The 12,794-nt window shown below is 43.0% G+C and overlaps 1 protein-coding gene across 3 annotated transcripts; it reads left to right on the plus strand.

The window, feature by feature from the left end:
• The first annotated feature begins 3,328 nt into the window (after positions 1 to 3,328).
• Positions 3,329 to 11,559, plus strand: LOC119193992 (protein SSUH2 homolog). Of its 3 annotated transcripts, none has more exons than XM_037447965.2 (12): positions 3,329 to 3,454; positions 4,572 to 4,646; positions 4,748 to 4,823; positions 4,909 to 5,038; positions 5,208 to 5,268; positions 5,719 to 5,840; positions 6,484 to 6,546; positions 6,667 to 6,746; positions 6,861 to 6,953; positions 7,454 to 7,556; positions 7,711 to 7,818; positions 8,471 to 11,559. In XM_037447965.2, exons 1-12 carry the CDS (start codon positions 3,442 to 3,444, stop codon positions 8,609 to 8,611), a joined length of 1,065 nt encoding a protein of 354 aa, XP_037303862.2. In that variant the 5' UTR covers positions 3,329 to 3,441; the 3' UTR covers positions 8,612 to 11,559. The 3 variants fall into 3 exon arrangements, with proteins under 3 accessions (XP_037303862.2, XP_037303865.2, XP_037303864.2); XM_037447968.2 differs by having other exon boundaries at positions 6,670 to 6,746; XM_037447967.2 differs by having other exon boundaries at positions 3,340 to 3,454; positions 4,575 to 4,646.
• The last annotated feature ends 1,235 nt before the right edge of the window (positions 11,560 to 12,794 follow it).

Raw genomic sequence — 12,794 nt, forward strand, 5'->3', positions numbered from 1 at the left:
ATTATTTACAACTGAGTGTCCAATCAGATCAAGGCACCAATCATTAGTTGCACCAGATCCATGGATCTTGTCTTTTTTGTTGTTGTCCTAAATAAGACCACAATGCCGAGGGGGGATTGTTGTTGAATGTAAACTCATATTTCATATTTTATGGACTACTTTATTACCTTTGTACAAAAGTAAAAAACAGATGAAGGGTTAACTTAAGCGCATAAAACACACAGCTAATAAAGTCATTGCTTGGAGAGCACGACCTTGCGCCGCCGAGTCTAAACCGTGATTCTTTTTCTGTTTTTTTTTTGCATGCAAATAACTTACAAACCAGTCAGAAAACTTGGCGTTGAATTGTGTTTAAAAGGAGAAACAAAAAACGTGCTATTTGTTATTTGTTATCCCCCAGGAGGGGTCTCTGGTGTCGGTGAATGGAAGAGGTTTCAAGGTAGATGACATGAACCAAACTATGACAAACGCACATCTTTTGTGGTTAGAATTTGCAGCGAAGCGAGAGACACTTCGAAGGCCAATCAGATGTCAGCTGTCAGGAGGCCAAAAAACGTCAGGAGGCCAAAGTCATTTTATTTTGTGATCAGAATCTGAGGTGCCGTGAAATAAACTGATTCAAAGTCAGTTCATCTGGAAACCGCATACGACAGACTGGTTGACCCAGTTTTCACTGATCACATATCCACTATCTGCTTAGTAGTGGGGGGCTTTGGTGACACACTAAAACACGCACACTTACACACACACACACACACAGACCCACACTGTGGTACAGGGACAGTAGATGGAGGAGGAGTGTTTAACATTGATTTGATGAGGGTAATGGAAAAAATGCATGACTCTGTTCGACCCGGTTGACACACACACACACACACAGAGACACAGACACACACGCAGAGTGATGTGTAAACATCCTCTAAGCGGAGGAGGAACAGAGCAGTGGGTTCAACTCCCTCCTGGGTCTTTGGAGAGTAGAAACATATGAAAACCCTCTTCTCTGTGACGTAAACGTTTTGTAAATGTAAATGTTTTTCACAAATTTCGGACCCGACCTGCGTCTTCGTCTCCTGCTTTGTGCTCCAACGGGTGTGAAGAAGCGTCAGCCTATTGTGTGCGGGGGGGGGGGGGGGGGGGGTGATTGTGTAGAGAAGCAGCTTCAGTCATTAGCTCACGGCTAACGGAGACCTAGCATGGACAGCTGTAGATAATGACACACTTTGTGGAGGTTGAGTTTGACCTGTTAAAACCTGCTCAAGTGGCAAATGCAAATTAATTAGAATATTAACAGCAAAGTGTATATATGTATATATATATATATATATATGAATTGTTTCAGTTGTTGATAAACCGCTTTTCATCTGTAAGAAAATATGGGATAAACTTACGAGGAGTATCTAATGGAGAGGACAAGTTCAGACAGGTTTCATTCACATGAGCCTTTTCCACAGAAGACTTACCTTCACAGGAAGAGCGGAGGCGTCACTAACAACGACTATTCACAAGTGAAATGAGGAGGAGAATGATTCATAAAAAAGAATGATTCAACAGTTGGCCAATAGAAGGTTTCCTGTAATTGCTGATGTTGTCTCTTGTTTTACGCAATGCATCTCACAGCTGAGTCAGGACCCCTTGAAGCTGTGTTTGACCAAAGATCTGCCGTTAAAGTGACCTCTGAGGATGCAAACTCCTCCACATAGTGACACCAAAAACTTTGCGAACATCTGATCGTCGCTTTAAAGAAACCCAAAAGCCTCCGACGCACTGAGAAAAACACTGAACGTTACGTCTTAAACATTTCAGGGCCCCTCGAGGTGCGTTTGACTTGCAGAAAGTGAGCAGAGGACACAGATCCTCCAACACGGCCCTCAGTGTTTACTTAAGCTGCACAGTTTCCTCTGTAGTTCAGCGTGGAAATCCTCAGGACTGCAGCTCGGCCTCTTTCCTCGCACACTTGCAGGCTGCGAGGCTGCAGGGATGAAGAGGCACGAGGCCTCTCAGTGTGTGTGTGTGTGTGTGTGTGAGAGAGAGAGAGACTCTGGCTCCCCCTGCTGGATGGAGATAGAACATCACAGGAGATCCAGTTTCCTTGAGGGGTTATCTTTCAGTTATCCTGGTTATCCTGAAAAGGTGTGAAGCAACATGCTGTGGTACAAACTTCCTTTGTTGCGTTCATGAGAAAAGGCAACAAAGGAATGGCGTGGGTCGGTGTCTCCGGGTTCCGAGGAACCTGACACCCGACCCGGGGAAAAAAACCTGCTCGACACTCACGCCCTGAAGAAGGTTGACCTTTAGGAGAGAAAATGAGTGGTGCCCTCATTGCTTTGTGCAGCGTGTTGTAGCTTGGTATGTGTTCAGTCGTAAAGCAGAGGGGATTGGAGGGGGGGTTGGGGGGGGGGTTCTCATTTGACTTTTGAGACACAAACCGCTCGAACATGTTTGGACAGGCAGAGCAGGTCAGGAGCTGTCGTGATGGAGCTGATTGACGCTCCAGCGCGTAGAGGAAAGAAAAGTTGAGAATATTCCAGGAATGTTTGGTTTGCAGGTGTTCTTGTTATTTTGTCCATGCCGGTAGGCCATCCACTCCATGGATTGGGGCGTGGTCGACATTCAAGCGGATCAAAGGCATCAGGCAACCGGGGAGAAAATTCCATAGCTTTCAAAATAAATGCTCGCCATCGTTTGAGATATTAACTGAGTAGCTTTTTATTTTTTACAGTAGGTGGTCTACTGTGCAGTGTGTGTCCAAGACAATAGATTTAGTATTGCTTTTTTGTACAATTTTCAGTTTTCAAACTGGTTTTTCTAAATATTTGCAATAGGGTCAGGGTTAAGTTTTTTTAAGCCAATAATCCTCTCGAAGTGAGGTTGATTATATTTAGCAACTCATTTCACTCAACATTTTAGATTTGTGATATTTTACCGAATTATTATTTTCTTTCATTTAAATGTTTTCATCGTTATTTTGTTGTGTATTTTTTATCTGTAGATGGTTTTTATTGTTCTATCTCTTTTGAGCTGTTTTAATTGGAGTTTAAATTAAGTGTTGGGCCCTGTTGGGTCATATACAGTATGCTCTATGAATGAATTAGAGGTGCCATAAAGTCAGTGTTGTTAATATAGTTATATGCATTCATTTGCAATACTGACGCACCACTCTGTCTTGTAATGTTGATCTATGATACCCTGCATTTAAATAATTTATCTAAGTCTGTTTTTCACAAAACATAATCAGCATATTGGGTCCAAAAAGGCTTCAGGTCGGTGGAATCTGTGTTACACAGTTCGTCGACTAGACTTTTATTTTGAAGGGGATTCGCCGGATGTTGTGCGTTGTGGTCGCTGCCTGGACGCTTTACTTGAAGGAGTCCATCAGAACCCCGTGGAGCTGATGAGAGAGAAGAGAACAGGCTTCTGGACTAAAAGGCAGACAGCAGCAGGATGAACGGCGCAGGTACGATCGGAACACGAAACACCACATCACGCGGGTCACCGAACTGAACACAGCTGCTGCGGGGGCTCAGACGTGCACGCGCACCCGCGTCCTGCAACAAAATGTGTTTTAAACACACGAAAAGGAACTTCGAATAGGATGGAATTTGTGAGGAGTAACTTTGAATTTAAGCTCGTTTTTCAGTGTTTCCTCTAGGTTTACAGCAACGGACGGGCCGACGGGGGGGGGGCGGGCGGGTGTGAGCGGGGCAGGGCGGGGTGGGGTGGGGTGGGGTGGGGTGGGGAGGGGAGGGAAGGTGTAGGGGGGGGGCTTGTGGTCTTTGCGGGCCCACACGCGCTCTCTTTTTTTTCTTTTTTTCTTTTGAATTCCAGACTTTGTGTGATCATGTTTTTCTTAGGAACTGGAGCACCACGTCATCGCTAATCTCGGGTTCCACGTGTCTTTTTCTACAAATATTAGATATTTAGTAATAATAAATAATAAAGACACATCGGTTTAGTACTTAAATGGATTCATTACTGTAATTTGCGCTAAAATACATCATTCATGTCAGAGAAATCCTTTCATTCAAAAGACGAGTTATTATCAGTGGGTTTGTGATTATTAAACTAATTAGGTTTACTGGTTAATTGGTTGGTTTCATTCAACAAGTTTCATTTAAGATCACCTTCCATATCTTCCTCTGGACTGAAACCATCGCCTTAGCAATTGGGCAATGCTCGTCATCAAAGAAAGAAAAATATCAAGAACACATTTAGGCAAATGTAATGGTGGCTTATTAGAATTAGCTTATGATGTATAAAGAACTGTTCGTCCTACTCATTTGAGTCAAGGTTTGTTTCGTTTCCTTACATTTTTCTTTTCCTTTTCACTTCTGCACCTCCTGCTTCTCTTCTCCCATTCAGTTCTTACCATCTCCTTCTTTCCTTTCCTACGCCTTTCAGCACCTTCATTACTGCCTCCTTTCCACTCTTTGCGGTCCAGCTCCAGCTTAATATTCAACGTACAGAAACTTAAGATATTCCCAATATGTTGACTATTAGTCAACATTTCCACCCTCGGGCACCTTCACCGGTGTCCTCACTGATCATGGTGCGTTTCCTGTGTTTTCTTCCAGCAGTGTACCCTCCCCCCACCGGCCCTGCAGCCAACCCGTTCGGCAACATGCCCGGCTATGAAAGCATGGCCGGAGGTGAGCGCGGGAATCCAACCCTCGGCACTCTCTCACCCTGAAATTCACCACGGTTTGGAACCACTTTAAGCCCACTTTCCGTTGTTTGTTCGTTGTCGCAGGCGGTTTCATGCCCCCCCCGATGCCCCTGCAGCCTCTGGCCCCGCCCCAGCCGGGCCCCAACGCTGACCAATGGACGTAAGAGCTGACATCACCGCCAATCGCCCCCCGATGGCGGACGACGGGAGATGCTAATTGACCCATATTGAACCTTGTGCTGCAGGATCCCCTCTCTGTCGGAGGACGCGGCTCGCGAGGCGTTCAAGAACTTTGCGTCGTCCCACTGCTGCTACAGCGGGAGCCCCGCGGACGACGGCGTGATCACCAGCATGGAGCCGTTCAACACCTACAGGGTGACGTCACGTTCGCTCCTCCTTTTTATCCTGAATCCGTGAATATTAATCATTTAGGTTCTTACCACCAATGCGAAGATCCTTGGATGTTGTTGTAGCACCGTTGCTGTCACTCTGTCTTGTTCGTGCCGTTCTTCCCTGTGTGTTAAGTGTGTCTTCTGCTCCGTAGTATCGCCTGGAGACGTTCACCGAGACCAGGAAAACGGAGCCGGCCGAAAAGCCTTACGAAGGTAAACAAACGTTAATCGAGGGGGGCATGAAGGGTCCACTGCTGCCTCCATGTTACCTAATTAATGCCTGATCAATTTGTGGGGACGTTATTGGTACACTTTACATAACGAGGTCACCGCAAGAAGCCAAACAGCCTTTAAACAGACTAAAAAAAGGTTCCCTTCATTAACCGGAGTGTCCTTATACACTCAATCACATTATATCAGTCCTCCAGTCATTGATTATCTCATTTCCTTTATAATGGAAATTTCCAAGACACAGAGAGTGAGACGTCCTCCCTATTTGTCCCTACCGTGGATCAGAACCTCCCAAACACGACATTTCCCATGGTGCAGCTGGGTGGCGTCTCTTACTAGACCCTCAACTGGTTAGTCCGTTCTGTCACACGTCACAGGTGTGCCAGCTCTAAACCAGCAGGTGTTTTGTGACCCCCTGTGTTTGACTGACAGGTGAGACGGCTGACTTCTACACGCAGCCGGCTCCCCGGCCCTGGGACGTCCAGGTCAACCCCCCCAGCCTCTTCACCAATCACACAGAGGAGGTCCGCGTGCCCTTCACCTCCTCCGTCAAGGTGAGGAGAAGTTGTCTGTCTGCCAAACGGTTCAATTCTGTGGATTCTGAATTCTGATTTACAAACAAGCAGATTCTCTGAGTTTGAAGTCTTTTTTCAGGAGGGTTGGAGTGGTCTCCCACCTGAATATCCTTTCCCCCAAACAATCTGGGATGTCGTGGGATATTTTTTTATTAGTCAGGAAGGAGGCGCCGAAGCCTCTTTATCTCATTCTGACGGAATGAAACACAAAGTGCTGAAAAACTAATTGCAAAGAAAATTGCTAAAAATCCTCAGCTTTAAGGCAAACTAACAATAATTACATTGTTATGTTCATGTTCTTTACGGTATTGTTATATATAACAACAATGCATTAGCTGTGCTTCATGTGACAGTCAATGTGGCTTTAGTGGTGTTCTCCAACTTACGAAAGCAGCAGCCTTATGTAACGTATCAAGTTACTCACAGTTACTGCAATGTGTAGAAAGGTGTGTCGGCATATCGAAATGTTGCCTGAATTGCAACTTACTTCCTGCTGCTGTTTCTCTAGCGTTAACATTTTCATAACCGATGCCTGTGCTGCAAAATGGCAACAGCAGCTGAAGCATGTTTGACAAGTTATTTTTAACTGTGTGTGTGTGTGTGTGTGTATTTGCGTGTTTAGGAGTGCGGAAGCTGCCATGGCGCCGGGACGACCAAGTGTGATGACTGCAAGGGGGAAAAACATGTAAGACGTAGTAGTCATTAATACAAACGGCACAATAACGAGACAATTACTTGGAGCTATTCTATTGTGGATTCACAATGAAAATGTTAAGATAATTCGGGCGTTTGTGTCTTTTTTCAGAAGGAATGCTACATGTGCCACGGCTCAGGGGAGCAGAACAACGAGCGGTGCACCACATGCGATGCCAGCGGCAGGAAAAGGTCCTGAAGGGAAACATAAAAGTCCCAAAAGTTTTATTTTGAATGGTTGAACAATAGCCTTGATCATATGTGACTGTGTGTGTGTGTGTGTGTCTTTGTGCGTGTTGTGTGTAGGTGCTCCACGTGTGATGCTCGGGGAACGAAGGACTGCAGTACCTGTAAAGGACGAAAAAAACTGCTGACTTACATCAATCTCAAAGTCGAGTGGTGAGCGGGCTGCCGATACCGCGGACTCCAGGACCCTTGACCAGGCTCCTGGAGTCCTGGAAGAGAAAGTCACTAGACCTTGACGAGACCTTGAGAAGTGTTTCCAGGAGTTATTGAAAAGGTTTCAAAAGGTCCTTGATGAAGTTTTAGAGGGCAAGAAAAGTTGCAACGGTTCTTAAAGAGATTCATCGAGACCTTGAAGAAGATACCGGGGGCTCCACATTATGATTTCAGAGGTACTCGAAGATTCCACTTCATCCTGAAAGAACTAACTTTGGAATGATGGGGGCCTTAGCTCCCTGGGGTCTTGGAGCTCTTCAAAGATGTAAAAGTGCTTTTTGGTAGAGGTTCAATCGGCTCCCAAAGGTTCTAATGGGCCTTAACGAGGTCCCAGGAGCTATTGACGATGGTCCTTCAACAACTGATCACAGCTCTTACTTACTGAACCATTCTCTCTGGTCCAGCGTGCCTTAACATCTGTGTGTGTATATTTCCTTTAGGACTAACAATATGGCTGACCACGTAGTGCAGCAGAACTCTGGTCTGATAGTCAATCTTCAAGATGTCAGCGGGAAGGAGCTGATCAAGAACAACCAGAACCTGGTACACACAAACCCTCCTTACAGTATGCTGCAGGATTATGTTTCTTAAATTAAACTCGGGCTTCGGGGTAGTTAAAGGACGTTTGCTACTGTTCGCCGTCTGCTTTTGTTTCCGCTACTTTGACTTTGTGCTTTTCACGTCCGTCCCCTCTCAGCTCTACCCGCTGATCGGGTTCCCAGAACCGTCCATCGCCGAGGCCTCTGAGCGTCTGATCAAAGATCACCAAACCAAGTACGCCCAGAGCGCCAGGATCCTGCAGCAGGTGAGTCACGCAGCAGCAAGACTGACGGATTCTGCAGAAACTGTTGAAAAGCAGCTCCGAGCATGTAAAGCGCGACACGTGAGAGCCAAGTGTCCATTTTGGGTGTGCTGGGCTAGCCTCCACTCTTTATGCTAAGCTAGGCTAACCACATCCTGGAAGAGAATAAATTTTTTCTCAAAATGGAACTAGTCTTTTCATTTGGAGAAGCATGTGTTCAAATGACGCACAGTCGTACCACCCATTGAGTACACTGAGCATTTGCTGCACACCACCAAGTGTTTAAGGCACACTGAGGTGCAAAATTGAAAACACAATCGCAGAAACGGAACCCGCCATGAATGACAACGACTCTGAACAAAGTCATTTGTCCTTTTGTAAAAAATTGCCCCGAATGACCTGAATGTTTAGAAATTTGGGACGTTGTGCCGGATTTGGTTGAAATTTGAATATGTGCGTGTTGGTTGATGCTTTGACGCTAGTGTTTTGACCACAGATCAAATCTGTAATTGACGTCAGAGTGTAACAGAAGGAAAGTCTAATGCAGAGAGGGAGTGGGACGTCGTGCCGGATTTGGTCGGGCGAAAGTGAAGCTTGTGCGAGTGTTTCGCCAAAAGTGTGTTGACACTATTCCTTTTTAACTTTTCTCTCCCAGAGGCAGACGGTGGAGTTGATCCCAATCACTAAAGTGAACTACAAGTGGAAGGGCGGCTTTCACCTCTACTTTGTCTACGGCAACGAGCACAAAGTCAGCGCCGACAATTACCCGGCAACTTGCTGCTGTGTCATCATGTAGAGACAAACACAAACTCACTTTTTCATGATATTCCCTCCAAGTTAACTTTTACTCAACCCCCTTATATACTTGTGCAACTAATTAAAGTGGTACCCCTTTAATTAGTTGCACAAGTATATAAGGGAGGGAGTGTATTCAATCTGCCTTTTTCTGTGTGGGTTTAGGTAGAAAATACTTTTTTAATTAGCAGAAATTCAAAGAACTCCAGGGAACAAACTTCTGATCTTTATTTTTTTGTGTGTCAACAATTATTATATATCTTTATGTACTGAATATTTGAGTTCAGAGGCAGTGTAACATACCTTTAAGTGCCAGTTTTAAAACTACTGTAGATAGTGAGCTAACGTCTTATGCTAGTAGGTAATAGGATTTAGTTGGTTGGTTTGTGAGTTTCTGGTTAACACAGAAGACCTACAGTTTATTCAAGAAACGTTTGACCTTCAAACAGGAAGCCGATATGTAGTCTCCACATCTCCTGTTTCCCTTCCTGCATGACGTCCATGAGGCCTTATATTCTGGGTAGGGGAACTTTACTGACTTAGACAGCTGACCCCTTCCTAAAGCAAGTTATTTTTACACATTTTTAGTGAGTTTCCTAAAAAAAAAAAATCAAAGCTCTTATGATTCATGATTTTTGTTGGATAATGAAATTCTTCAGAGCAGCAACGTAACAGTTGAGCATGCCATTATATATTTTGCAAATACCTCAGATACATCAGCACGGCACTGCTTCTCACCTTGGTGCCAGCTGTTAAACCAAAACTAATGTGCATTCCTGCTGAAAATGCATTGGAATGCTAAAAGCTGAAAGCAATTTCAGAAAATACAGACATAAAAATGCTGAAATTAATGTTAAAAATAACTAAAAAATACAAAAAAATAATAAAGCTGAAAATGTTTTAAACAAATGCTAAAAATAAAGAAATAGGAAAAGCTGAAATGACTTTTAATAAATACAGAAATAAGAAATACTGCAAAGAATTGAAAAACATTGCACGAAATACATAATTAAAAGAAATCCATATGTATTTGTAGTGACATTAGTAATATTAATAGATTTAGTTGTAATCGTGGTACTTGCAGTAGAAAAAGTAGTTTTAGTATCAATAGCAGTAGATAAACTAGAAGTAGTAGTGTTAGTAGTAGTAGTATTATCATACTGTTAGTCATAGTAGTATTTGTAGTAAAATGAATAGTAGATGTAGTATTACTAGCAGCATGAATACTAGTAGTACTTTTTGTAGTAGTTTGTAGGTGTAGTAGTTTGTAGGTGTAAGAGAAACACACCGAGAGAGACTGCAGCGTGTGTCTGTGTTACCACGGTAACGGCGCAGCTGTCATCATAACGAGCTGCTCAGAGGGCAGAAAGGATCACAGCCATTTAAAAAGAATCCACACCTCAAACTAGTGAACTTTATCGCAAAACTACAATGGAGATTACGCCTTGCATGTGATTTATACGTCGCGGCTCTAATGGCGGTTTACAAAACGTGTACCTTCTGCTTTCTTTGTGAAATTTGTCGGCGGATTTCCTTTAGCCCCCTAAGGAGCTTGAGACAGACTTTGTTTCGCTCTCGGTGCTCTGTGGCCAAAAATAAATGTCGGTGGCATTACACAGCCACATGACTACGACTACACAGGCACTAAGTCATTTTATCCAAAAATGAAGCCTGAAGAATGAATATTGTGGCAATGGAGTGGAATGGTGGCTGTAGCTCAAGGATTGACAAAGCAGAAGGAATCAAAAGTCGTTATAAAGTTAAAGCAGATTTGAAAATAAACTCCATTAAAAAACCATGTTTAAAAGGTTTATGAATTTGATTTATATAAATTCAGCCATAAGAAGGTAGAAGGAGAAAAATCCATAGCTGGAAATTCCTAAAGTCCTGAATGTTTTAATATTTGAACGGTTTGAATAGCTGAAAATGTAAAAGGGTAGAAAAGTGGCATGGAAGAACTAGAATAAGTTGAATAAAGATTTAAAGAACTATATGTATGCTTCAGCATTCAAACAAAACAGTTCCTATGTCGAGGTATTTTCAACATGTTCTGTAGAATTACTTTTGAGATCAGATGTACTGTGCATGTGCCTTTTTTGAATTTACATATAACAAATTGCATTTGCATTTGTATTTGTGCTTTTTGTTGTTACAATTCAACAATTCTGAATACCCAAAAAAATCATTTTATTTCATTTTCATTTACTGTTTAGTTTAAAAACCCAATTCATTTGCTATTTTCAACTTTTCGTGTATAAAAAAAACCTCCCTTTGCCTTTCCAACTGCCCTCCTGCAGTGCAGCAGAGTGTCTGTAGAGGGCGCTCTGGTGTTTGACACAGTGCAGCAGAGTGTCTGTAGAGGGCGCTCTGGTGTTTGACACAGTGCTGCAGACTGCTGCCAGGACAACACGTCTATCTGTGACTAACGGGACAAAGCCACTTCACGTCGGATCATTTCTTACATTTTGCCATATGCCTTTTATTCTGCATTTTATAATAATTTTTATATTAACCTTTCATCCTCTGAGGTGTATTACACTGATTGTTCTCCTGTGAGTCTGTCTGTGTCATCGAGGCGGCATCCTGCTGCAGGAAATAGGCCACAGGCTGGTTTTGACAGCTCTGGCGTTGTGTCTATATTACTGCGAGTCAGCCTGTGGACGGATTTTTTTTTGTCGTTGCAACCGTGCAAGACGCCGTCGTGAAACTCTGCTGGTGTTTAGTTGAGATCAAAGAGCGGTTGAGTGCAGATGTGTGTGTGTGTGGTCTAAGGAAGTGCAGCAGACGCATGAGGGGAGGAAGTGGGCCCAAACCAGCCTACTTTATGCCCCTGGATCCCATTACGAGATAATATCTAGTTTCGGGTCGTTTTTTTTTTTCTATCTCAGAGTCAAAGTCATTATGTTTGAACATGTTGATCTGCAGTGTAAATAAATGCCTTCAAACTGGTTTTTAAAGAGACTGTGTGTTTTTAATATTTTCAAATACTACTGTTGAAGCTGAAAATAAACTGTGGCTGCTTGGTCACATGTCTGTTTGCATACAAACAGAATGGAGGTGATGAGGTGTATCAGAGTCAAAAATGTTGCTCAACATGTGAACAAATAAGATCAGTTACTTTCAATGTAAATGGAGTATTAAAGTGTTTTACCTTCATTCAGAAGGCTTTAAATGGTTTCCCTTTAGCACCATTCCTTTGAAAAAATGAATCCAAACTACAATACAAAAGGCTTACAGAATTTTGCCAGAATTCTGAAGCGTTAATTGAGAGAATTCAACCTTCTCAGGAAGCTGAAAGAAAGTTTGGAGCCTCGAGCAGGAAGAGAACATTTCAACACTCTCTGAAAGAAGAAGTAGACGTCTTCTGCAGGGCTGTCGACATTGTTTGCTGTGTTAGGACTGTCGACATTGTTTTCCGCTGTTAGCATGTTAGCTTTGGCCCGAGGGCCGTGTGCAGGTAATAGAAATGCTGCAACACCTTTAAACTATCAAACGTTAGTTAGAGCTCATCATACACGAAAAGAATGTTCCGCTCCGAGAGATTTTTTTCTGTTTGGTTTTGTATTACATTTGATAGTCTGGTTGGTAATTAAGTAAGACGGGAAATGTGTCAAATTGTAATTGACAGGAGCAGCAATAACACATTTGGGTAAGCTTGCAGAGCTGTGAAACTACTTTTTGTTTCCAAATACACGGGTTCACATCGTGTCAATCATCAAGCAGTTCAAACAAAAAACATATTGGCCAATAATACCAGGAAAAACATTTTGCTGAGGGCCTGTTAGCTTTGCTCTTTATCTTCTGTCCTTCTGAACAACTTTAATCACGTGTCCATGTGCTTATGTCCCCTTTTTTGGGGTTTTAAAACAGTTTGACTGTAAAAATGAATGAGAGTTCAAATGAGCTAATAAAGCCTAAATAAATAATGAGAAAACCGGCGTGTAGAATGGACAATGAAGTCTGTTGGCAGTCGGTGTCAGTGGCCCTTTTATTAATGTTTGTCTTTTTTATTAATCAGCCGGTTTCTGGGAACAATAAGTTCAGGTGTGCGGCGACAGATGAAAAGGTAATGCAGAACATTCCCTATTGCCTTTCCCCTTCAGATCAACTTTTCTCATTTAATGCTATCTCTGCTGAGTCAACACACCTGGAGGCCGGGTTTTATTCCGTCAATAGTAAATCAA

Source organism: Pungitius pungitius, chromosome 8 (assembly GCF_949316345.1).
Source record: "Pungitius pungitius chromosome 8, fPunPun2.1, whole genome shotgun sequence".
NCBI classification, from domain to species: Eukaryota; Metazoa; Chordata; class Actinopteri; order Perciformes; family Gasterosteidae; genus Pungitius; species Pungitius pungitius.